At 38.0% G+C, this 25,534-nt stretch overlaps 4 protein-coding genes across 5 annotated transcripts in view; 3 read left to right on the top strand and 1 right to left on the bottom strand.

Annotated features, from left to right (window-relative positions):
* Positions 1-745: 745 nt before the first annotated feature.
* On the bottom strand, positions 746-6,776 carry FBXO45 (F-box protein 45). The gene is made up of 3 exons (XM_015824229.1): positions 6,501-6,776; positions 2,882-3,238; positions 746-948 (listed from the first exon to the last, which is right to left on the bottom strand). The coding sequence occupies exons 1-3, from the start codon at positions 6,774-6,776 to the stop codon at positions 763-765; spliced, it is 819 nt and encodes a 272-aa protein (XP_015679715.1). The 3' UTR covers positions 746-762.
* WDR53 (WD repeat domain 53) lies at positions 6,346-10,828 on the top strand. 2 transcript variants are annotated; one of them, XM_015824245.1, is made up of 3 exons: positions 6,346-6,383; positions 8,028-8,523; positions 10,068-10,828. In XM_015824245.1, the coding sequence occupies exons 2-3, from the start codon at positions 8,041-8,043 to the stop codon at positions 10,623-10,625; spliced, it is 1,041 nt and encodes a 346-aa protein (XP_015679731.1). In that variant the 5' UTR covers positions 6,346-6,383; positions 8,028-8,040; the 3' UTR covers positions 10,626-10,828. The 2 variants fall into 2 exon arrangements, with proteins under 2 accessions (XP_015679731.1, XP_015679730.1); XM_015824244.1 differs by lacking the exon at positions 6,346-6,383 and adding an exon at positions 6,966-7,344.
* A 2,862-nt stretch (positions 10,829-13,690) lies between these two features.
* SMCO1 (single-pass membrane protein with coiled-coil domains 1) lies at positions 13,691-16,720 on the top strand. Its single transcript, XM_015824231.1, has 3 exons — positions 13,691-13,815; positions 14,825-14,962; positions 15,774-16,720. Exons 1-3 carry the CDS (start codon positions 13,766-13,768, stop codon positions 16,168-16,170), a joined length of 585 nt encoding a protein of 194 aa, XP_015679717.1. The 5' UTR covers positions 13,691-13,765; the 3' UTR covers positions 16,171-16,720.
* Positions 16,721-19,109: 2,389 nt separating this feature from the next.
* RNF168 (ring finger protein 168) overlaps positions 19,110-25,534 on the top strand; it is a 12,020-nt gene continuing 5,595 nt past the window's right edge. Inside the window, 4 exon segments of the mRNA XM_015824242.1 lie at positions 19,110-19,187; positions 22,990-23,337; positions 23,873-23,949; positions 24,177-24,353. Coding sequence (XP_015679728.1) covers positions 23,037-23,337; positions 23,873-23,949; positions 24,177-24,353 — 555 coding nt within the window. The 5' untranslated portion in view covers positions 19,110-19,187; positions 22,990-23,036.

The following is a 25,534-nucleotide window of genomic DNA, read 5'->3' as shown; positions in this document are numbered from 1 at the left end:
TCAATCTCAACCATTATTTAATAAGCATACATTGCTCCTTTTGCCAAAAGAGATGTGGCACAACAAAACAGAAATGCACTTGTATATATTTTGTCCAATTCCTAGACAAAGATTGACATTTGACATGTAGTGGTTTTTCCATTTAAGAAATTACATACTGGTTAGCAAACCTTTCTTTCATTCAATTTTTAGTTTCTATACAAACAATTTTTAAAATACACTTCAGTATAGCTGCACAATATAGCTCTGGAAAACTGATCTCCAGAATCAGTGCTTCCCAGCACAACCAAAATATATTAAATAAAATCCAATAAGTTTATTACCTTTGGTAAAACATACTGGATTAAAGGTTGGAAAAGAACAAATCGCTTTCAAAATGGAAACCTTTTCCACAGAACACGTTACTCTCACATATTAGATAACTTCCTCAATCACTTCTATTAAACAATTCCTTACGTATATACAGGACTCCATATTGCCACTCTTGGTACAAAATCCGATGCAACATGCTTGTGGTTAACTGCCTGTTTAACTGTAACCCCCCTGAGGAATTTTTCTGGTCCGGCAGAAAAAGGAAATGTCAGTGTACTCTGTTAAGAACAGTTGGTCTTTTTAATCACAAGTTTTGGTTTCTTGAGCACACATCCATGTATTTTCCTCATGCTGTCCTGTTAACCAATATGCAGGTTTCTCCACATTGTCAACTTGATTTTCATGTTCTTGCTAAAAAAACAAAAACAAAGTAAAACCAACACAAAACTATCATCCATCTAAAGGTTTTCCTAGATAAACTAACGTCACCTCAGTGTTGCCATATACAGCAGACACTGCTGGATACAGACATGTCTTTGGCAGTCCTCGAAATGCAACTCCTAAGAACTCATAGCCTCTCTCAAAAGCCAAGGTTTTGTCTTCCATATCCAGGATAACACGAATTCTCTCACCTATCTGTAAACAAAAAGAGGAAAGATTGAAAGAGATGGCAAATATCTAGAGAAAAAAACAACATAAATAAATACAAGTAGGTACTTTGAAAATACATTGTAAATGTTAATAGTAAATTAAGATACAGCCATTTTTATGTAGTAGATGGCGCTCTAAATGATTACACTGGCTTATCTACAGATAAATTTTGGGAATAAATTTCACTGAACAAGAGTGACTGAAATATATATATACACATACATACATACATACACGAGGGCAATTCAGAAATAAGCTTCTGTTTGGTTATCAATGACAGACACTCGCAGATACAGATACATTAGAAAACTACAACATTACATTACTTTTCGAAATAATCGCCATTCAAATTGAGGCACTTGTCATAATGTCTTGCAAGGTTTGAAATTCCTTCTGAAAAAAAATCTCCTGCCTGGGAATGAAGCCACCCTATAACAGCATCATGAAGCGCATTGTCATCGTTGAAGTGGTGCGACGCAAGCCACTGTTTCATCTGCCAGAAGTGGTAGTTGCTCGGTGCCAAATCTAGGCGAGGGGATGGGGGTGGGAGGGTGATCAAAAACATCCCAATGGAACTGCTTCAAAAGTTCTTGGGTACTTCTAGTGGTATGTGAGTGAGTATTATCGTGAACCAACACATCGGAAATCAGCATGCCCTGATGCTTGTTATGGATGGTTCGTCTTGAGTTTTTGTAACCTTTCACAGTAGACTTCTGAATTGATGGTCGATCCATGCTCCATGAACTTCACCAGCAATACTCCTTTGGCATCCCAGAATACTATTGCCATAACCTTTCTGGCAGAGAATATTTGCTAAGCTTTTTGGGGTTTCTTTGGTATGACACCACACTATTGATTGCTGTTTGCTTTGGGGGTTCACGTATGACATCTCATCGCCAGTCACAATTTTGTTAAGAAATTATTCTCCTTCCTCGGCATAATGTGTGAGAAAGTCCAAAGCAGAACCCCTTTGGTGTGTTTTATGCTCCTCAGAAAGGAGTTTTGGTACCCAACGAGCACAGAACTTGTGGTATTTTCTGTCACTACCATGTACAAAACAGTCCGAGAAATTTGGAGAAAGTGTAAAGAAAGTGCAGATATTGTGAAGCGACGAACTTCATGGACTTTTTTATCAATTTCCTACACGAGTTCATCGCTGACTACAGATGGGCGGCCATTTCTTGCCTCGTGCACTTCAGTTCGTCCATCTTTAAACCACTGACGTACGACACCTTCACTCATCATGTTTGGTCCGTAAACATTACAGTTTGCGATGAATCACAGGTGCCGAAAGTTTTTTTGCACACAGGAATCATATTACTGCACACACTTCACATTTGGCGGGATTTTCTATGGCAGGGTTCATTTTCAACTGATCTAACGGACGAGTCAATTGCAACGCAACCTTCTCCTTTCACTCCTCACTGCCTACTGAACTACTGAACACGGTGCCATAAGATAGGTGTCGCTATCCCCGCCTATTTCTCACACATGCTCAAATGGAGGCTTATTTCCGAATTGCCTATATATATACAGAAAATTTTACTTAAACAAAATTCATTCAAAACATTGCCTAAGAATTCCCAAAGGCTTCACTCATTAAAATTTTAACAAAACTTTTGGATCATTATGATTTATTTTTATTTTTATCTACTAACCAACTCTGGGTGGCTTCTAATTTGCAACCCACAAAGCTTGTCAGGATTCTTTTTGCCCCTTTCTATGTCTACATAGAACCTCCAAATATTTTCCAAAGTTAAGGTATACCCTAAACCAGATCTTCAGCATGCAAGGGAATGGAGCATGAGAAAATAAGGAATTAAGCATGACAGAATAGGGAAATTTAAGTTAATTGCAGAAGACGTAATCTGTCATAACACTGATGTAGCCCTTTCAAAAAACATCGGATTTCACTTACTTGATATTTTGGGGCATTGTTGCACTGTGGAAAACTGCCATTGACTTCTCCATTATGTAATAAATTATTGTCCACTAAATTCCAGCCCCAGCTCTGGTCATCACTCCCTAGGAGGGCTACATAACCTTGACACTGCATGGGAGCTCTTTTTGTAGCAATTCCAATTACTGCCACTGTACCAAGAGGACCTTCCCACCAGACTTCCCAGGCATGACGGCCTTCACTAAAGCCAATCTTGGTCCTTGCTCCATCAGTACTCTGAGCAATGGGATTCCGGTGCAAAGTAAATCCATTCTTCTTAATATAGACATTTCTGGAACAATCATTAGTGCTGAAAGCATGCTGAAAGGCACGTACCTAAAAAAAAAGTTTTACAAAATAAAGGGAAGTTGAGAAGGTCTTTCAAACTTAAATAAGACTGTTAATTATTCAAATGCTTATATTCACTCTTGAATAAATATTTTATTTTTGTATCACTGCAAGGCCAAGACTTAACACCTAAAGACAAGATAGAGAAAACATTCTGAAACACAAGCTGCACATGTAAGATAAGAAACTAAAAACCATCTCCACAAAAAAGCGTAAATTGTTCAAACATTTATTACTTGGCACAAATATTATATTTGGCATTTGCTACATATGCAGCATTCAGGGTGGATAATAAACAATGATTTTTTTAAAAAAAATAAAAAATGGGTTTTTTAAAAATTGGATTTTTTTATTTTTATCAAATTTATTTTAATAAAATACTTTTGGAGTAAAAATCTGTCTAAATATAATTTTCTATTTAATATACATTAATAATTTAGTTTATTCAGCATGAAATAGAGTTTAGTTATGTAGCATGAGGTTGTATATTCTGCAATATTTACATTTTTAGTAAACTCATTCAATGAATTGATGCATTCACACAATTTCACAGTAACCATGAGATAAATCATAAAACAAAGTTCAGGAATATTCTTTTATCCCATTGTTTTGCAAATCTATGTACACTACAAACTGTATGATTGTTTGAAGAAAAATGCATCTGTATCAGGCTCTATGTGTTTTAATTAAATAAAAGAATTTGAGTAGTTCTCCAGCTATCATCTTTCCCCGAAAATAAAAAAAGTTCAGTCAGACCTTTCAATTTCTTGCGAGATCTTTTTTCTTTTTCTTTTTTTTTGTGAGAAGTTGGAAGGTCTGACTGAAGTTTTTTTAATCCCACAAACTGTTTCCCTGCAGCAGGAAAGAAACGGGCCAGAGCTGGAAAGCAGGTTAGTGAAGAAATGCTATTGGGAACAGAGGAGCTGGGTGGTGGTGCACCAAATTCTACAGCAGGCCGGGAGGAGAAGCAGCAGGAAATGGGGCTACCATTTCCAGAACGGAGAAGGGAGACACGGGACGATGCAGGGCGGCAAGCAAATGCTCTTCTCTCCTCTGTATCACTGCGCAGAGCTACTCCCCTCCCCGTTCTCCGTTCTCTCCAGTGGCAGCGACGGAGGGCTGGCAGAGGGAGGCAGCAGGGAAAGCTTGCACTGTCCGGTCACAGCACAAGCCACGGGAGAGTTGATGGAGTAGGACGTGGCAGCTACCACCAGGCAGGTGATCTGTTGGACGAAGCGCGAAGAAAGCCCCTCCAGCAACGAACAGCAACAGCGGACCTTTCGCCATCACTCCCCCCGGCTCTAAAACAGCGGAGGGGGACCAGGCCTATTCCGCCCATCCTCTGTAGCATGGCAGTCCGGCTCAGGAGGGGAGTGAAAGGGAAGATAGCCGAGCAAGGAATGGCCTGGCTGAGGGCCCCTGAAATAAGCGGGTGCAGGGTTTATGGGGCAGCTCCACCCCTTCCTCCACCTGCCTTGCCTCACTGTGGCGGCAACGGCACGACAGTCATTCTCCTGCCCCATTGCAGCAGCGAGATGGAACGTAGTGGGCAGGGTTCTAACTAGGGCTTATTTTTGGGATAGGGCTTATATTAGGCCCACCCCCAAAAATCAGGGTAGGTCTTATTTTGGGGGTAGGTCTAATTTTTGGGGAAACACGGTATATGTGATTAACCTATCAACCTAAAATTGGTTCTGATATCGTTGTTTTACTAACCTGACAGCTTATTATTCTAAATAGGAAACCTTCATTTTGTTTGCAAATAATAATATTAAAGATTCTAACTACCAGCAAGAATGAGTCCTTACATTTAAAGAGCACCTGTCATTTCAGATCCATCATGGCAGTGCCTGTTAGCGGGCATCCACTTACCTGCTGCCCGCCACGTCCCGCACCTTGTTGTGTCACTGCCGCATCACCAGCCGTCCCATTAAAGTGAATGGGACTGTCGGTGAATCAACAGCGGGTCAGAGGGGGAGCTGCTGCAGGACAGGGATGACAGTTGCTCCTTAGAAATTATGATTTAAATCGAGTTGATTTAAATCAACTCGGTTTAAATCAAATCCACCCTGTCAGCATTAGCACAAATAGTCTAATCAATGCAGACTGAATTAGAAATAAAATTTAAATATCACATTGTAATGAGCCACTTGTAAGTTTGCAGTGTCACTCTGAGAGGAGAGGAATTAAAAATTCATCAGCACCAGAACACATGCTCATCAACTATTTCTCAGTGAAGTATGGAAAACTTAAAATGTGTTTTACTCCACAACCACTCTGTAAAAAAATAATAAAGTAAATTCAGTACATGTCACAATTCCACATCCTCAGTCTAACTGGATGAAGAGGAGCAGGAGCCTGACTCAGCCTTTCAGAAACAGTAAGCAGAGAGAGAATAGGAATCATTTTACAGTGGCTCTCCTTTCCTGTTCCTTTTATTCTTTAATACAGTACATTTATTTTAATTATTTACAACATTCTTACTCGGTTCTTTAGAAACAGACTGCCAGAGCGATTTGTATAATAAGATCGTTAAAACGAGGCAATCTTTTTTGCAGGTATACGACCTACAAAAAATATATGTCTTAAGGCACGTGTAAAGTTATAAACGGACACATGACTTATGAAAGAAAATAAGGAGCAAAACCTACAAAGGGTTTAAAAATGACAATTTTTTTTACAAAGCTGGGGGAGCACAGAGGGGAAAGGGCTCAAAGTTCCAGCTCTTCCACAAACTCCTTTTGCTTCGGCATGATGGAATTTGCTGCCTAAGCTTAAGGCAGCGCCACAATGTCTAATATAAAAGATATCTAGGCCACATCTACATAACAGGTGGATAACGAATAGTACCCCACCGCTGCGATGCAATGCCCAGCAAAAGAGGAAAGCGGGTGAAAGTATGGCAACTCTAGAATCCGCGACCGCTATCAAGGTGGAACAAAGCAACCCACCAGAGTATCTCTGAGCAAGTGAAGGAATCTCCTCTCCTGCCTTCCCAATAGTCCCGTGAGCTTAGCTCACCCATAAGCAACTGAGGCAACCGCGAGGCGTGTCTCCGAGGCTGACCCCATCCTCAGCATCGGAAAGGCTAGCAATGGAGCCGGGAAGCTGCACCGGACTCGACAGAGAGCAGGTTGGTAAGCTGCCTCTTCGTTTCCCCCCCCCCTCCCTCCTTTCCCCACCTTCAGTGTGCCTGCGCACGAACACCGAACGGGGCGCGCTGAAGCGTCGCCCTACAGGCTCGCCTGACCTTGCCCTTGTAGGTGGGCACGTTGCAGAGGATATCGTTGCGTAGCGCCTCCTCGGCGAGGTTGCGAGCCGCCAGGCTGCGCCACACCTCGCTGTTCTCGTCGCCGTGCAAAACGCGGTACCACAGCTTACACACCAACGCGCAGCTCCGTAGCTCCCGGAGGTCCAAGTAGGAGAAGACGAACTCGAGTACCCTACCGGGAAGCCGCCAACCGCCCGCAGCAGCGGCTGAGTTCGGCGCTCCGCCGCTGCCGGCAGCCGCCGCCGCTGCCGCCATAGCCTCAGGCGATTGACCACCGGCCTTCGCGTTCTGCCTGCGCGCGCACGCCTTCCAAACCGACCGGCCCGGCCCAGGCGAAGGCGGCTAGAAACCGCGAGCCTATCCGCTAACCAGAGAGCCAATCCGGCGCGCGCCGTCGGCTGCAAAAGTAGGAGGTGCTACCCTGCCAACGAACTCCTCGCCCGTTGCCGGCAAGGAGAGGCGGAAATGAACGCGTTTGTTTGAGAGATCTTGTTATACGGAGGCGTCGGGAAGTAACTGCTCCTGATTTTAGATTTTCGAGTACGGCAGAGGCAAGAACAATCTGGGACCTTGTGTTGAAGCTGGCTTCTTGGACAACACATCTTTTATTTATTTTATTTTAATGTCATGCGGTAAGGAGCAGGGCCTGGAACGTGAGCCGGCCATTTTGGTTGAGGGCATTGCCGAGCATGAGAAAAAGGATGCTGTCCTAAACGCATGCGCAAAAACTTCACCTGTCAAGGGGGACTACTAAACAGACCCAGCAGTTTTTCTTTGCCGGAAGAGAGTTTGGTCTCGGGAGAAATTGGTTCTTTGCTTTCAGGTAATGCAAGTATCGAGTGAAGTAGGAAAGTGGTGGCTGGGTTAAGGTGGCTGATTTGTTATACACTTATTTGAACCTTATACCGCAACGGCCTATCTCAAACAGGCATTGTGTTTATACACACTACCGTATTCATTGTGCCTAAGTATTAAGTTTACATTGGAAAATATTAGTGTCCCAAATCGATTGATTGTGATTGTAAGGCCATTATATTTGAGAGTCAATATACTGGAATTTAGATGTTTAAGTGTTTAAATCAGTGTTTTGAAAACACAACAAGAGACACATCATTATTGCAGTTATGCAGACAAATCATTATTCTAATAATTGTCCATTTTACTACATTATCAATACGTGCTTTACTTGAATACGTTTCTTTCTTTAATTATATTTCTACCCCGCCCTTCTCCCTGCGGACTCAGGGCGGCTTACAACCATTTAAAAACAAATACATGAATACAAAAATACCAAATTTAACATGTTAATTAAAATGAAATATTATTCTAAGGCCGAAAATTCGGAAAAAAAATTTTTTTTAATTATTTTAAAACCAAATTAAAATAACCCTTAGGCCAGTCCTGCTAACTTGAATACGTTAATCTAAAAATAACACAATACAATCACTTTTTGATTCTTCAATGTATATCAAAACAAAATATTACTCTGATCAATTTTTTTTCCAGTCTGTCTTGAGATATGATGGCAAAGAAGTGGACCAATGGACATTCTTCTTCAGTACTAAGCCTAAATGTGAGCAAAGACGGTCTATTGGCTTCAGGAGCAGAAGGAGGGGAGCTCACAATTTGGAATGCTGAAGGAAATCCATTGGAATGTGTACGGCTTCAAAAAGCAGATGATGTCACTAGCGTTATATTTTCTCCCACTTGTTCTAGAAGACTCTATGCTTCTCATGGGGAAAGTATTAGCGTGCTGGATACCAGGTGTCTCAAGGAGCCAGTTGAATGTTTCCATGTAAATGAGGAAGAGATCAATTGTCTTTCAGTAAATGAAACAGACAGCTTCTTGGCTGCTGCAGATGATTCTGGAGCCATAAAGATAATTGACTTACAAAGCAAGAAGTTGAGTCGCTGCCTGCAACGACATTCAAATATTTGTGCATCTACTGCATTTCGACCCCAGAGGCCACAAAGCCTTCTTTCATGTGGCCTGGATATGAAGGTAATCAGCAGTAGATGAAAGCTTACTAACATCACTTATTTGATAGGTGTAAACCAGGGGTCTTCAAACTCGTCCCTTTTATGACTTGTGGACTTCAACTCCCAGAATTCCTCAGACTCTCAGATAATATAGAATAGATATGTGGAATTTTTTGTTATTCCATCAGGGGAAGTATTTTATGCACTATAAAGCAAATGGGGAAAGGTCACAACAGAAGGTGATTACTATTATTCTTCCTAGCATTGTAATCTGTTCCCTTGGTCCTAGAAATACTTTTGCCATCTTGTCAATTGCTATAATTGTTCAAAAATGGATTGTTTTTCTATAGAAGTACAGAATAGGCCAGCTGAACCAGATTTAAAAAATGCTTTCTGAAAATTAACTTGCTCAGAATCTCAACATCAGCTGCACAATTAAAGCTAAGGCTGAAGTAGTAAGTGAGATACCAGCATTGTTTCCCAACTGAAACATTACTTTGATTGATGCAGAAGATAGATAATCGATTAAGGATAGGAGATAAGGAAAGAAAAGGATTTATACACAATGATACATTACTGCCAACAAAACAGACATTGTTGCCAGATGAGATTACTTTTTGCTTTATCCTTTGGAACAGATATAGGTTTCTGCAGAATGCAGAGAATGAAAAACTCCAAATGAATGAATGAATAAAAATCAACTCAGTATTATATTTAGATTAGATCTTATCAAGAACTATCTGTAATAAAGTTGATATAAAAAATATGTAGTTAATATTTATTTTACACCATAATACTTGTACTTCTAATAAAAATAGTTTTTACATATTTGGCTTTCTAAATAATATACAGGACTGAGTTCTACAGAAAAGCAATTTAATTTTTATTTATTATAATTGCACCCTTCTCAATTAGTGATTACAATTAAGAGTATACAACAGGGGTCTTCAAACTTGGCCCTTTTCTGTGAGCTGAAGTCCACAAGTCATAAAAGGGCCAAGTTTGAAGACCCTTGCTATACAACCAAAAATTATACTACCAAGAAATCTTCCAATTACCCTAAGGCCTCTAAAATAAATTTTCCAAAACAAAACTATAGAGGCCAACCTAATTTCTGGTAGAGTCTATTCTATAACATATATGGTGCCATTGAAAAGCAGTACCTACCTACAAGTCTCTGTCCCATGGGCTTTAAACATTTTCATGTTTAACCACTGCTGGAAATCTATAATTTCCACAAAATATAGCTTGATCAATTTGGTATATAGATATAATACTTGTAGTAAATACAGTAAAAAGATATTTTGGTATGAAACTAATATTAACATTTTTTAAAAAAAATTAAGAGTCCCTGAAAATTGAAGCACTTTATAAATTTAAAAAATAATGAAATAAGAGTAATTTTATATTAGATATAATTTAAGTCAACAGGTGCCTTTTATCTGTAAACTAAAGCATAATTTATGTGAGCTGTATCACTTTCGTATTCTGGGGAACATGACAGTGAAAATTTACATTTATATGACTTCTATATTAAGAAATCTTTTTTTGTTGTTTTGTTTACAGATTATAATGTGGAACTTGCAAAAAACTCGCCCACAATGGATTATGAACTTGCAAGAAGAAGAAGCAGTTGAGCAAGGGATTGGCCAACTCTTTAACCCACCATTGATTCATTCATTGTCTGTTTCTACTTGTGGCAATGTCTTTGGCTGTGGAGCTGAAGATGGTAACATCAGAATCTTTCGAGTAACAGGTCCCAAGTTTGAACAGGAAATAGCGTTTAAAGGTCACTCATTAGGAGTGTCACAGATTTTCTTTCTGCCAGAAATGTATTGCTTTATTACAGGGGGAAATGATGGCAGAATATTGTTGTGGGATGTTAGCAATGAAATTGGAAAATTGAAAAGTCCAAACAAGGCAATTCACAAAAAGAAAAATGCCATCAAGAAAGTTGACAAAATGAACCCAGAGCAGACAAATGAATGCCTACCCATTTCACCCAAATTGACCATTGAACATGGAGAGAAAGTGAACTGGATTTCATATGTGTCAATTAACGGTTCTAAGAGAATATTGGTTGCTGACCAAAGTAGCGATATATCCATGTATCCTATTTCTTGAACTCTTTGTATCTTTAAGTAGGCAATCAATCTCTGGTACAGTATTTTGGATCTACTAATTTTCTGGTGGATTATTCCTACTACCTCCCATAAATAAGCCAATTCTGTGTACTATTAAAAATTATTTTGGTAGTTCATATATAGTACCACTTTTGGAATAACTAATTGATGTGATCTTACTGGTAAGCTTGCAATAAAAATGTATATGTGAATAAAGAACTGGGTTTTAAAAGAAAAGAAAAATAGAGACTTGTCTGTTTTAATATATGTTCTTATAAATTCTACTGGCAGAAATAAAATTTTAAAATAACAGACTTGGAAGGGACCTTGGAGCAGTGGTGGGATTCAAATATGTGAACAACCGGTTCTCTGTGTGGATGCCACTTCCGGAAGTCCATTCTGGGCCTGGGCAACAAAAATTAACTAGCGATTCTGCCGAAGTGGTGCAAACTGGCTGAATCCCACTACTGCCTTGGAGGTCTTGTAGTCCAATCCCTGCTCAAGCAGAAAACCCTATATCATTTCAAACAAGTTGCTGTCCAGTCTCTTCTTAAAAGCCTCCTATGATGAAACACCCACAACTTCTGAAGGAAAACCATCCCACTGGTTAATTGTTCTCACTGATAGGAAATTTCTCCTTATGCTTCTCTCCTTGATTACGGTAGTTTCCATCCATTGTTTCTTGTTTTGCCTTCTGGTGCTTTGGAAAATAGGTTGACTCCCTCTTCTTTGTGGCAGCCTCTCAAATATTGGGACACTGCTATCATGTCACCCTAGTCCTTTCCACTAGACCAGCTATACCCAATTCCTGCAACCTTTTTCATATGTTTTACCCTCCAGGTTCCTAATAATCTTTTTGCTCTTCTCTGCTTTTCTTATGGTTAAGAAGTAAAACTGAGTTGATAAATGGCTTGAAGAACCTGAACACGTTCTGCAAATATCTCCTATTAGTGTCTTGGAGGATCAGCAGCAAATTCAGACAATCATGGATTGTTCAGTCCAGAATAAAGCTTCTAATAAAGCTCTTTTAAATGTTGACAAGTTGTTTTATCAAAAAGTCCAGTATATGGGATCTGACATTTGCTTTGTTATACTAATGGCTGACATCAGGTCTATTCAAGATCGTTAATGCTCAACTTTATATCTCTGGTATATAGGGGAAGTTGTTATTGTTTGAAGAAAAACAATGCAAATGAAGTGTTTTTTCTTAAATAATTTATAAAATAGAAAACTATATTTCAGTTAAAAGAGTTCAATTACACAAATAGTAATAGATGTCTTTGGTGCAATCCCAAAACAACTGGAGCACCACTTGAACACCATTGGTATTGACAACTTCACCATCAGTCAATTAAAAAAAGCAGCTTTACTTGGAATAGCTTACATTCTGTGATGATACCTCTAACAGCATAAAACATCCACATCTGCCTATCCCAGGTCCTTGGGAAGGATTTGATAGGTGGATTAAAATGCCAAATGCAGTCTGAATATCTTGCTGAGTGTATACACACCTGCATAAATGTGAAATTAATCTTTTGTAAATTATTTTGGAAGGACATGGCCCTGAAAACTAGCATGTCCTTTAAATAGTTATGTGAAAATAAATATTAGCCATCACATAATAATTATGAGGAAGACTTTAGTTGTTTTATTTTAAACATTTCCTGCCTCTAAGGAATGATTGTTTCCCCTGCCCATAAATGCTTAGGACATATACAATGCTGAGAATTAAAGTCATCTATGCAAACTGAAAATAAGTGAACAAATAATAAAAAAAGCAAAAATACATAATGAAAAAAACTTTTGAAAATCTATTCTAATGGAAACCTTAGCAAATTTTTTAATGCAGTGTAGGGGTAGGATTCTGTTCTGGAAAACTAGTTTGGTTTCTGATTCCTCTATCAACAAGTAAACATTTGTATTATTTGAAGCAGGCAACTAATGAAATCAGTCAATACAATACAACATTAGAAATAAAAGGTAGAATACCAAATATCAAAGATGCCTCCATTTATAATTTATTATTTTTGTAATGTGCTGTTTTTCCACCTCCTACTAAAACATGTTTTGCATGGATATAGAGCAGGGGTCTTCAAACTTGGCCCTTTTATGACTTGTGGACTTCAACTCCCAGAATTCCTCAGCCCTGTAAACATTAGATCTGAATACAATATCACAAAATAGCCCAGCGGTTCTCAACCTATGGGTCGCAACCCCATTTGGGGTCGATCGACCATTTCACGGGGGTCGCCAAGCAAGGCTGTCTGCCATTTTTTCCCCCTTTTCCGGCAGGTGCCTTACCTCCCTTGAGCTGGGCCAGCTGGTGGTCAGCCTGCTCCGTCTCTGCCGCTTGCCAGCTACGCCTCGGCCGGCGCAGGGGGCGGAACCACGCATGCACGGCGCTCCCGGGCAGGGAAAGTCCTCGACTTACGACTGGTTGGGTAGTCCTCGACTTATGACCGGTTTAGTCCTCGACTTACGACCGGTTTAGTCCTCGACTTACGACCGGTTGGGGGTCGCGGCATTAAAAAGGTTGAGAACCACTGAAATAGCCTAATGAGAAGAGCTTATATTTAGCACCACTGAGAACATCTTAATACAAAAAGACAAAAGATTTTGGTTACAATAAGAACCCTGGACTCCAATTATTGCTGAACTATTCCCCAGAGATCCCAGCTAGCATGACACTAAGTGAGTATTGCTGGGGTTTGGAATTCAGCAACTTCTGCACTGCCAAAAGTTTCAAAGAAATTTAACACATAAAGTTACTATATTATAGATTGATATGAATCTAAAATTAATAGTTAGTTACAACAATCCTGCATGTGACATGTACTTAGGAGCCAGTTCATAGCATTAAATTATGATTTCCTTTTATGGATCCATATGATGTTTGTAGACTTAATGTATGTTTGCATGAAACTAAGAAGGGGAAACTATACTGTAATTACCATGCTGTAGTTTAATAAACAATGTGCTTGCGAGTATGTGTTAATATTCTATATTTGGATTTCCTAGCTATAAAAAGCTTTAAGGGAAAACTGACCTTCAGCACCAGTTGGATTACTAGGTATATCACTGCTGTCTGTTATGGAACAGAAGTCAAGAGACATTTGAAACATACATCTCTTATTCCTGAAGATGGCCAAAGAGTCTTTATCTCTGTGTGTCCTGAACAAGACATTAAACAGGTCACAAGTTGACTTTTGCTGGGAAGGTTTGTTTTGGGAAGGGTCTTGGAATGGCATATTTCATATGTTAAATATTTCTTTTGAATATTTTTTCCTGACCTGTTTTGCTTTGTAAATCTACATAACGTCTCAGATAAAAGAAATGTAATAATGCTGTACTTGAAATCATTCTTATGAAAGAAGTGGTGACTTACAAAGGATCAAAGGCCAGGATGGATAATGGAAAATGCCTACTTTAAAATAGAAATTGAATCTTTCTATAATTATGCATTGTTTTATTTTTTTCAGAAATACCAAAATAATTAAAAATATAAACTAGTTAGCTACAGAATTGGCAGCATTTCACTTGTTTCATCTTTACGCTGAAGGAGGATTTTTAAAAATAGCCAGCTGCTCAGTAATTTAGCATTTTGGAACTGCAATGTTAAACATGGAACATTATAAATAACTGAAATGATTGTGCATTTGTGATTGTGTAATCTGTTGGTACATTGTGGCAATTCCATAGAGTAAGATAATTATTTCTATAATGAACACTGGAGAAAAAGAATGGACTTACTTGTGATTTAGTTATAAACTATATGTTTATACAGCTGGTCAATCAATATAGATTAAATTTTATTTACTATATTTTAGGAAAATAAATGTATCAAGAGATCATTTTACTACATAAATCTGAAAAGAAATTGACCTTGCCAAACATTGCTGCAATTTTCAAAAAATTCTCTTTATTATTTGTATATTTTAAAAAAAAAACATTTCCAAAAGATACAGTGAAGTAGAATAAACTGTTCTACATGGGGAAAAGATTGCAAGTAAACTACAGCATTATGACAATATCATGTAGACCATATGGATAGAAGCTAAAGAATCTAAGTTCCAAACTGATATACCAGTCTATCAAGTATAAATCATCTATTATATAAGAGCTCTTTAGTCAAACTGGAAAACATTCTTTAGAATGGGAGGGTCTTGATTCTAATTTTCTTTGGCTTTTGAATCTTACTAGAATTGAGAACAAGCTGCAAACTATAAAGTCACAAAATATTGTATTAGATTCTGGCATTCAGAAATTATCAGAGAAGTTTGACTTTTGGAATACGGTTCTAGAGCAAGATGTGATGTGGACATCACTGCTAGAAGACAGGTAAGAAAAATAAAAATATAGGTTATAAAAACTTTGGGAGTAATATAATGGTTGTCTGGTAATGGTATCACAAGTGTTCTTTTGGGTTAATAAAAATGTAACAATAGCTTGATAAGTTTGATAGACTGTTAACAAATGATTAGATGATTATTTTAATAGCTTTCCCCAACTTTGTTCCCTTCCAATATGCTGGACTATAACTTCAAAGTCTCTTGGAAACATAGTCAGCATCTGGGACTTCAGAGTTGTAATGTAAAACATCTAGAATACATAAGAGTGTGAGTAATGCTAGCTTTAAGACTTAACAGAATGGCTCAAAAACAGCAGATTTTGTTTCCATTATGAAATGTTTATTCCAAACAGGTCAGTTATGGAGCATTATCCAAATCTTGAAAAGAAAATTTAATTTTACATGCATTTCTAAATAAACATTGCTTTAAATTTTATTTGGACATTGAAATAAAATATTGGGAATTGTAGAGATTTTCTTTGTAGGAGGTGGCCAGGGTAAGCTTCCTGTTTCTTACCCAAAATAAAATATTGGGAATTGTATTGAATTAATAGAACTGTAGATGTGTGGTTGGATTCCATTTTGATGGACCATGCACTTATTAAATATAAATATTACAGTTTTAGCCTGCAACCCTAAGGATACATCTGGAAATAATTTTCATCTAAATTAATGGTGTTTACTTTAAAATGAAGACAAATAGAATTTTGCAACATGGCTGCTTCTCAAATGGAAATAATTTGTGGACCTGTTGATATAAACCGTAAAGGTAAATTGTTTTTTTTAAACATCTTTTTGCAGGTTTAATTCTGTGGAGATAAACCTCTTCTATAGCTATATCTGTGAAACTATTCAGTGCCTACATTCTCAAGTGGTAGAAAGCATACCTGATCTTGCCAGAGTATTGCCTACACTATCATCTGTTCTGAGGAGGAAAGATAAAAACAAAAGAATTAAATCAGCATGGGAATCGGCACTGGAGATATTGGGACTCCAGGAAGAAGATGTTAAAGTTTTCTGTACATTTTTCATTACCTATAGCCAGGATGCAAACTATTTCCCTGATAAACTAAGGCAAGATTATACCCAAGACATCCAATCTATTGTAAACAAAGTGGTGAATAATCAAGTCCTTCATCATAGTCTATTATGTGCTATTAATATAGTGGAAAACAAGAAAGTTTCAAGATATATGTAAACCGCAAATATATTCTGAAACAATACTTTTCCTCCAGAAATATATGACACGTTCTCCAATAAGGGAAAATATTTAATTCAAATTGATTGAATTAATTGATTGAATTGATTGATCCAAGACTTCTCAGTTTATGTATAATTGGGGGAAGCAATATTGGCCTGCTTTACAAAGCTGTGGAACAGATTACATAGATAATGTTTGTAAAGTGAACACTAGAAAGCACAATATAAGTGCTAGACATTTCCATTTTGTGTATAACATCTTTTTAAATCTTTCCATTAGTTATTTCAGCAGAGGGGGTGGGCTGCTGTTATCAGGTATTTCATTTTGTTGTTTCCCATGTGAAATATGTCTAATCCTTGAATAGCAGATGGAATTTATATATATATTTCTTTATTTATTGATACCTAAGACCTAGTTGTGTGGATATTACTTATAATATATAACATATTGTAAGGTCCCTGGCCCTTAACTTAAATTTGAGATACCATTAAAAGTCTAATCAGGCAACTCAAATGCTTTAATTGATCAAATAAAATAGCTGGGTGGCAAACAATCTGGAACGCTGGCAGAGTTATGTCCAGAAGTGCCACATCTTAGAAAATTAGTAGCATTGCTTTATAAACTATGTTAGCCAATGAAAATCAGACAACAGAGCCGTTACATCATAAGGAAGACATCAGTCATTCCTGTATATTCCCTTATTCCCTCCTTCAGTACATCCCATCCATGTACGTTTCCCACGCTTGCATGAAATTTGTCCCAGACGCAAATGCTGATTACAGAAGCGAGATAGCAATAGTTAGGCTAAACAATTTCTTTTTGTTGCAGTTACAGAACCCTTCAATATAACATTTTCTGGCACAAATCTATGAGTTTGATGTAGCATGCTGCCAAATATTCACCTTTATTGTACATACAACTGCAATATCACTTTCAAATGTCCATACATGGTAGGTAGATGACTGAGAAATTAGGAGTGTGTCCCAAAAGTGATGAGAAATTATCCAATTGGAAATAAAAACAGAATTGCTCTCTGATCACGAAAGAGATTCCAAAGAGAAAATCTCAAGAATCTCTCACTGCATTGACAGTGGATTCATATTCAAATGACAAAAAAAGAATTTTTGTATAAACAGAAGAGGAAGAGATGAACAATATACAAAAGCAAATATATTTGGAGGAGCAGCTTTATGAATGATATAAACAGGAAGAAGATAGGCTTTGTAAATTCAAAAGGCACTGGACTGAGAACAGAAAACACTAAATCACATCATTTGTGCCCTACAACATCTAAGGCAGTAGGAAAATCCCCAGCTGTTAGGAAACACTGCAAACTATTAAAGGCTTTCAAGAGCCAGAAAGAAAGAAATCAACTCATAGAGATTCCCACAGTGAGAATGAGAGGCCCTCTAGCAAACACCAGACAAAACCATTTGTAAAAGATGGGAATGTTCTGAACTGCATCCACTCTAATTTAAACAATGTAGAATTGCTGTCAATCAAACAATGGAGGATTATCCAGATGTTTAGAAAAATGGATTGTCATTAGGTGCTCGGGTTGATTTTCAAGCTAATATTTGGGTATATCTCTGGTTTTTGGTCAATTTGTGTGGAATTTCTGGGTCATCATTTTAAAACTAAAATCATATTTGAAACACGTGCATACATCATGGCTTGTGCCTGTGTATTTTTAATTCTTAGAATGAATATAGTTATGGATAAAAGCCAGAGTCTGAATTTACCTATAATGCTCTCAGCATGAAATCACATTTTTACTCAGAAGGAACTGACATTTTTGAAAAACTTGAAGTCACAATTGTTATCAAAAAGTGCTGCCAATGGTAATTTCAGGATGTGGAGACGATCATTTTACAAGGCAAAAGGAGCTTCCAGAGATTCTTACAGTATGGAAATTCATAAGTCAAAACACATGAATCTTAAACAGTCTAGAACAGGGGTAGGCAACCTTGGCTCTTTTATGACTCGTGGACTTCAACTCCCAGAATTCCTGAGCCAGCCATGCTGGCTCAGGAATTCTGGGAGTTGAAGTCCACGAGTCATAAAAGAGCCAAGGTTGCCTACCCCTGGTCTAGAAGATGCAATCGATGGAGTATATGTCAAGTATTTAATCTGAAGTAGTTAAGTGCTTTGGTTCTCTCCCATAGATTGGAGGAGTTAAATGCTCTCAGGCAGCTCATTCATTGGCCAGAAACTTTTATACTAATAGTAGTTCTTATTTCCTCCTGCTTTTGTAGCAGTTCTTGGTCCAGTTGTTTGTTTCCAATTCAGTTATCGTTTTCCTGTGTTGCTCAGGATAGGCAGCCCTTTTTAAAGTTTTTAAAGCCCTTTTCCACATTAGTAGAAGTCCATGTAGCTTCTCGTATGAGTTTTTTGAGTTTTGCTCGTATTTGCACTGAGTTCTTCACGTCTCGCCATCAAAAGGAATGACGCAGGTGGAAGGACCCAGACGCCAACTTAGGTTTCTTTGGGTTTAGGGTTATTACATTTGTAGCGACTACCTCATAATATTAGGCGGAATTCCCTTTGGGACAAAGGGAAGAACTTTGCAAAAAATTTTCAGAGCTGTCTTGAGAGAAGTCAAGCGCTAGAAAAGAAATCCTCCGGCCACCAGAGGACAGCAGTTGAGGTCTCCGATACCATTTCGAGAAGGACGACAGCCTTTTCCTTCTTTACGTCACGCTCTTCATTAAACAGGGGTAGGCAAGCTTGGCTCTTTTATGACTCGTGGACTTCAACTCCCAGCATTCCTGAGCCAGCTATGCTGGCTCAGGAATCCTGGGAGTTGAAGTCCACGAGTCATAAAAGAGCCAAGCTTGCCTACCCCTGCGCTAGAAGTTGAAATGGAAAGCGCGCAAGAAAATTGGGGCGTGGTAAATCTGCGTTTGCGCAGTGGGACCAGCAGGTGGCGAATGTTGTTCGGTGCTAGGATAGAAGCGGCAAGATGGCGGCGCCCGGGGACTCTGCTGCCGCCTCAGAGTTGAAATATTGAACGGGGGAGGCGCGCGAAAATACGGAATAGGTGTAAGTGGTTTCAGTCCGGTGCAGCTAAATGGGGGGGAAGGGGCAGGTGGCGCGAGCTCCGAAACAGTGTCTTGGCGGGAAATAAAAGGGAAGGGGCTCCGGTAAGGCGGCGCGGATGTGGGAGAACAAGCCAAGTTGGCACCGAAAAAGAAATATAATGGAGCGAACCAAAAAAGACAAAATTTCGAGGAGGTAATGCTTAGAAGGAATTATACGGAAACGGGATTCCAACAAGCAAAGTGAATGGGGGAAATCGCTAACAATTTGAACTGCGTGGAAGCGGTTGGGTAGTTTCTCACTATCCTCAAATAAGGGGATAGTATATTTTGCTTCAGTTTCACAGAGTCTTTACAGGAAACAAATTTTATTGAGGCGTTTTTTGGGGGAAGGCTTCAAATCAAGGCCTAGAATGTTAAATCAATCGATATCTTATTAAAACAAGACTATTTTTATGGACTTGCTCGTGGAGTACAAATCAAAAGCTTAATTATATGGAATGGTATCCTATATAAATTTCCTTTTTTCCCCTGCTAATTTGTGTTTGACATAATTTTATGTACTCTTCCCCTTTCACAAATGCCAGTGTTGGAAGACCTTCAATGTCATTACAGTTGATCGTTCATCTGCAGTTTGTATAATAACATTCCAATATTCCACTTGCCCAGTATTTGCACTTCTATGTGGAATTGGTATCTTATCTAATTTCTTTTGCATTATTTGATTTCTATAGACCAGTGGTTCTCAACCTTTTTAATGCCACGAACCCCCCCCCAACCGGTCATAAGTCGAGGACTAAACCGGTCGTAAGTTGAGGACTACCCAACTGGTCGTAAGTCAAGGACTTTCCCTGCCTGGGAGCGCCGCGCATGCGTGGTTCTGCCCCCTGTGCCGGCCGAGGCATAGCTGGCAAGCGGCAGAGATGGAGCAGGCCGACCACCAGCTGGCCCAGCCCAAGGGAGGTAAGGCACCCGCCGGAAAAGGGGGAAAAAATGGCAGACAGCCTTGCTTGGCGACCCCCGTGAAATGGTCGATCGACCCCAAATGGGGTCGCGACCCATAGGTTGAGAACCGCTGCTATAGACATTTTCCTCCCTCATTTACTCTATTAAACAATATGCAACTGCATAGTACCTGCATACACTGTTATAAACAAATGGCTCTCACATCCAGTCTAAAGGTAAAGGGAAAAGTTTCTCTTTCTAGTCGTGTCCAACTCTAGGGACCGGTGCTCATCTCTGTTTCATAGCTGAGGGAGCTATTTTCCGAATAACAATAGCACTTAGACTTATATACCACCCATAGAGCTTTACGGTTTACAACATCAGCATCCTGGGTCCTCATTTTACCAACCTTGGAAAGCTGAGTCAACCTTGAGGCAGTCAGGATCAAACTCCAGGCTGTGGGCAGAGTTAGCCTGCAATACAGAGGACGCTGTTACCTTCCCACTGAAGTGGTACCTTTCCTTGCATGCTTTCATACTGCTAGGTTGGCAGAAGTTGGGCCAAATAACAGCAGCTTCTCCTGTTGCTTGGTTCTTGGTTCTTAAACCTGGACTGTCAGCTTTTCAGCTGACAAGTTCAGTGTCTTTAACTGCTGAGCTATCACACCCCTAGAAGCATTGAAGCATTGAAAAATTGTTTTAGTTGAGAACTGCAGAAATGAAGCTGATGCCATTGGAATTCCTAACAATTGCTTGCTGCTCATTGAGAAACAGGCATTTGGAATTGTTGCTAGTTTATGTGCTTTCAAGTGAATATATACTGGTTTAATCTAAGAACTAATTTTAACATTTTACAAGTATTGGCTCAAGAATCTTTCTGAGACAATGTTGTTGGAAGATGTTGATCTTAGGAATAATTTTAGATTTCCAGGACTCACTGGCAGACATGGCAGTCAATATGACAAAACTTCTCAGTTTATTTATAATTGGGGGAAGCAATATTGGCCTGTTTTACAAAGCTGTGCAACAGATTATGTAGATAATGTTTGTGAAGTGAACACTAGAAAGCACAATGTAAGTGCTAGAACATTTCCATTTTGTGTATAACATCTTTTAAAATCCTTCCATTAGTTATTTCAGCAGAGAGGGTGGGCTGCAGTATCAGGTACTTCATTTGTTTCCCATGTGAAATATGTCTAATCCTTGAATAGCAGATGGAATTTATTTATTTATTGATACCTAAGACCTGGTTGTGTCGATCTAGAATATTACTTATATGACATATAACATTTTGTGGCATAAATCTATGAGTTTCTATCTGATGTAGCATGCTGCCAAATATTCACCTTTATTGTACATGCAACAGCAATATTACTTTCAAGTGTGCATACTTGGTAGGTAGATGACTGAGAAATTAGGAATGTGTCTACAAAGGGCCAGTCTTGCAGCCCTATTTCTTGTCTGAAATTATTGAAATGGCTTTGGGCTATGCTTAGATTCTCTGAGATTGATTGTAATGAGGTTATATTACATCTGAAGGACCAGCTTAGATGTCTTCCTGGAAGTAACATAGTATTTGTATAATTATAAACAATTCTGATCAACAAATCCCAAAAATAAAATGTCAGATCTTTCAGTTTCAAGCAAAAAGTCTATGTAGAAAGAAAACTAAGTCTTTGACCAAAGTAGTTATTTTTGCCATCTCAACCAAGTCCATTAACTTTGCCATCCATTCATCCATTGTGGGAATCTATAGAGGTTTCCATCGGTGCTTACAAAACTCTTGCTCGTATGTGGAAACAGTTGTTGATGCACTTGAAACTGAGATCAACTTAGGCCGATCTTTCCACCTGATCTGGCTTTTTACTTAATTTGAAGTTCATTTCAAAACTATGCAATAAATATTGAGTCCAGGATATTTTTAAAAAATCCTCCCATATTGACCTTGTCAGTAGTGGTGGTTGCAATCCATGCTTAATGTTCCAGTGACAAGAGAGGCACAAGTAACAGTGGTGCACAACATGGTGCCTCTGAAGTGAGCCTTCAGTTGGGGATGGGCCAGCTGGAGAGCTTTCCCAGTTTTTTGCTCTGAGAAGAAAGAAGGAATTAGGATATGAAACACTAAGTCTACTCTTTTTTCTGCCGTTCCACAATGAGGCTTTTAGTCTAAATGTTCTTCTGCATGCCATCATGTTTATCTGCCCTTGTACCTCTTAAGGAAGTGCCAAACTGGGAAGGAAATCAGTGTGAGCCTACAACATGAGCTTCAAATTAGGGGCAAACAGAATGTATGAGAATTATGGTCATGAATCACAATTTGTGTCTAGAAATTTAGCTCCACCCAAATAATATTCTGAAAACAATATTTTCAGTTAGCATCACATGACTTTAGTTCAATTTAGATACAGTATTCTCTCCAATGAAAAACTGTTTTTAAATAGGCTATATGGAAATAATTGGGTAACTTTTTCTAAAAAAAAAAGTAGTTGATGAAATTGAATTTCTATGTTACATAATTGTGAAGCAGTATCTTATATCTGTAGTTTTAAGTATCTATCCAGAAATACCTCAGGAGAATAAAAAGTATGTTTGCATTGGGAAACAATGTATTGGCCTACTTTAGTACTGCCGAATAATGATGTAATCTGTGAGGACATTCCTTACTCATAATTCATATATTTGTTTTTATGTTTTTACTGTAGAACAGTATTGTACTATACTCTTAGTGATAAAGTTTAGGTATCAGGTAACATTCATAGATCGTGTGAAAAATGATCTAACAAACATAATTTTTATTGATCTGAAACAGATAATGTGCTGCTGTATTTTTGTAGATGCTGGTGATGTATTAAGAGAATCATTTTCCCTTCCTGGACTGAACATGCCAAAAGAATCAGAGCCCCCGCTCTCCTTGTCTGACTGCCATTGTAACATATGCATGGATATTTTTGTGGAACCAGTCACATTACCATGCCACCATACTCTTTGTAATGCTTGTTTCCAACTTACTGTGGAAAAAGCAAGTTTGTGTTGCCCTTTTTGTCGCCGGCGTGTCTCATCTTGGGCACGATATAACTCTCGCAATAACACTCTTATCAACTTGGAGTTATGGGAAAAAATTAAGAAACATTTTCCAGAAGAGTGCCAACGCAGAATTAATGGACAGGACCTAGAAAATTATTGTAAGTAAAGCATTGCACTAGTTTGGTTTACATATACACCTGCCTTTGGTGTTCAGAAGTTTAATGTAAAATTTTGAAAGAAAAAAAAAGCAAGGAAAAATTGATATTTAGCAATTCACTTAGTGGTCTCTTTTAACTAAAAATATATTTAACTGATAAGAGAGTGACACATTTCTAAGGTCAGAGATTACTCTTCTTTGTGGAGTACAGGCAAATAGACTATGCAATATAGGTTGTTAGATTTGTTGAGTTATTTGTTAAACTGTAATAATTCAGTAACACAAATATAAGTCACCATTGTTAAAGGTCAAATCTTTTGCTTTTCCTGGATAAATGTCCAGTGAGGCTTAATTTTTATTTTTATTTTTTGATATATTAGGTATACTAAATTGCAAAGAACCCAGGTTGATAGAAAAGATTGTATTTAAGTGCATGGTTTCATATATATTCATATTAAATTGCAATTTGCATCCTTAAAATAATTAGATCATAATAATCATATTTTGTTTCATCTCTGCTTTGTTTTCTGGACTAGTGTATATCCCTCAACCAATACACTGCTTAAGTAAGCCTGGAGAATTAAGGCAAGAATATGAAGCTGAGATCACTAAGGTAAAGTAGAAAGTTGAATGATACTCACTAATAGGCAGTTTTGCTAGGGATCATAAAATCCTGAGTAAGACCTGGATTGAGATTGTTTGTAGGTACTAAATGCCTATGCATTAAGCCAAGCCAAACTATAAAAGCTCTTTCTTAAAAAGTATTGAAATAAAAAATGAAAATTCTCAATCTATAAAATAAAAGAACTTATTAAAAATAGTGATACATTTTGTGGTTAGGTGGAAGCAGAACGCCATGCTCTTGAGCAAGAAGAGAGCAAAGCAAGTGAAGAATATATTCAAAGACTACTAGCAGAAGAGGAAGAAGAGCAAAGGTTAACAGAAGAAAGGGGGAAAAAGATAGCAGTCCAGTTACTATCAGATGAAGTGCTGGCACGAGAACTGAGTTTCAATTTGGTAAGTTTGACCAAAATGACAGCTAAATAGGCTTAGTTAAATCTTCATAGTTTCTTAAATGGCATTTTGACATAAGCATTGAAAGAGTACTTAATATACTTAATTAGAGGCTTTTTCACTTTTCTTTTGTAATCAAGATAAATGTAAAAAATGCTACCAGATTGTTAAATGATGTACTTTGTTACTATCTGTAACAAATTTATTTATTGATTAGATTTCTATCCTGCCTTTCATGTAGGAGTGTACATTGAGATATAAAGTGCCCCCACCTATTTTTCCCCACAGCAACAATTTTGGGAGCTTAGAAAGAGTGAGTGGTCCAGATTTATCCACTGAGGATCTACACTGAAGTGGATTAGAACCTGAGTCTCCCTGGTGCCAATCAAAATCAGGCCCCATAGACAATTTATTATATAAAATTATACTGAATGTTTGAATTGCTTGTAATTTTCTTCTAAACATTTCCTTACTCATTTGACACATGACCATTTTCTCTGATGTTTGCAAATTCTAACAGAAAGGTCTTCTTTAGATCATGTCTTGACCTTTAGATCATGTCTGACTTTTGGTACACCGTGTGTGTGTGGGGGGGAGTGTACCTTAAAATGTTAATTACTTAACTAACATGTAACCCTAGTTGATCTAGTTTGGATATATTAAATTAATATATGTCTATTTGGGGTATAAATGATTACGCTTATTTTTCATTGTGCTTGCTGTTTCCAATTAAGAAATTATTTATTTATTACAAGTTGAGAATACCCCATTCCAAAAGTAATATGTAATATAAAAGAAAAATATGAATATTCAGACAAAGGCACATAAATAGTCTGCTGTAAAACAAATATCATCCTTTAAACCTAGATTAAGTTAGATAAAAGCCAATATAATTTCCAATTGACAATCTATCACATAAATTGGTGGGTGATGCCACTATGATAGTATTCTGGTACAGTAGAAAGGAAAGCACTGTTGATACAAACAAGAAACTTTCTGTGTTGAGCATTAATGCATCAATGTATCAATCTCTAAAAATGTAGGATGAATTGTGCACATCAGCACTGCAACAATTTTTTTGTGATAAATCAGCTTAACGTGGTATTAAAATCAGCTGCTGACTTTGGGCCAGTGCTATTCTCAGCCTACCCAACTTCACAGGCTTGTTCTGGGGAAAATTGGTA

The sequence above is a fragment of the Protobothrops mucrosquamatus genome, unplaced genomic scaffold, assembly GCF_001527695.2.
Source record: "Protobothrops mucrosquamatus isolate PMUCROS unplaced genomic scaffold, P.Mucros_1.0 scaffold2170, whole genome shotgun sequence".
Classification (NCBI taxonomy): Eukaryota; Metazoa; Chordata; class Lepidosauria; order Squamata; family Viperidae; genus Protobothrops; species Protobothrops mucrosquamatus.
This window is presented reverse-complemented; position numbering and strand designations above follow the sequence as displayed.

Coding starts and splice junctions, on each gene's coding strand:
- FBXO45 (XM_015824229.1), bottom strand. CDS start 6,776: ATGGCGGCAGCGGCGGCGGCTGCCGGCAGCGGCGGAGCGCCGAACTCA. Junction 3,239..6,500: donor TGCCCACCTACAAGGGCAAG/GTCAGGCGAGCC, acceptor CTTTTTTTTTAG/GTACGTGCCTTTCAGCATGC. Junction 949..2,881: donor ACAATGCCCCAAAATATCAA/GTAAGTGAAATC, acceptor TTTTGTTTACAG/ATAGGTGAGAGAATTCGTGT.
- WDR53 (XM_015824245.1), top strand. CDS start 8,041: ATGATGGCAAAGAAGTGGACCAATGGACATTCTTCTTCAGTACTAAGC. Junction 8,524..10,067: donor CATGTGGCCTGGATATGAAG/GTAATCAGCAGT, acceptor TTTTGTTTACAG/ATTATAATGTGGAACTTGCA.
- SMCO1 (XM_015824231.1), top strand. CDS start 13,766: ATGGCCAAAGAGTCTTTATCTCTGTGTGTCCTGAACAAGACATTAAAC. Junction 13,816..14,824: donor CTGAACAAGACATTAAACAG/GTCACAAGTTGA, acceptor GAATCTTACTAG/AATTGAGAACAAGCTGCAAA. Junction 14,963..15,773: donor ACATCACTGCTAGAAGACAG/GTAAGAAAAATA, acceptor ATCTTTTTGCAG/GTTTAATTCTGTGGAGATAA.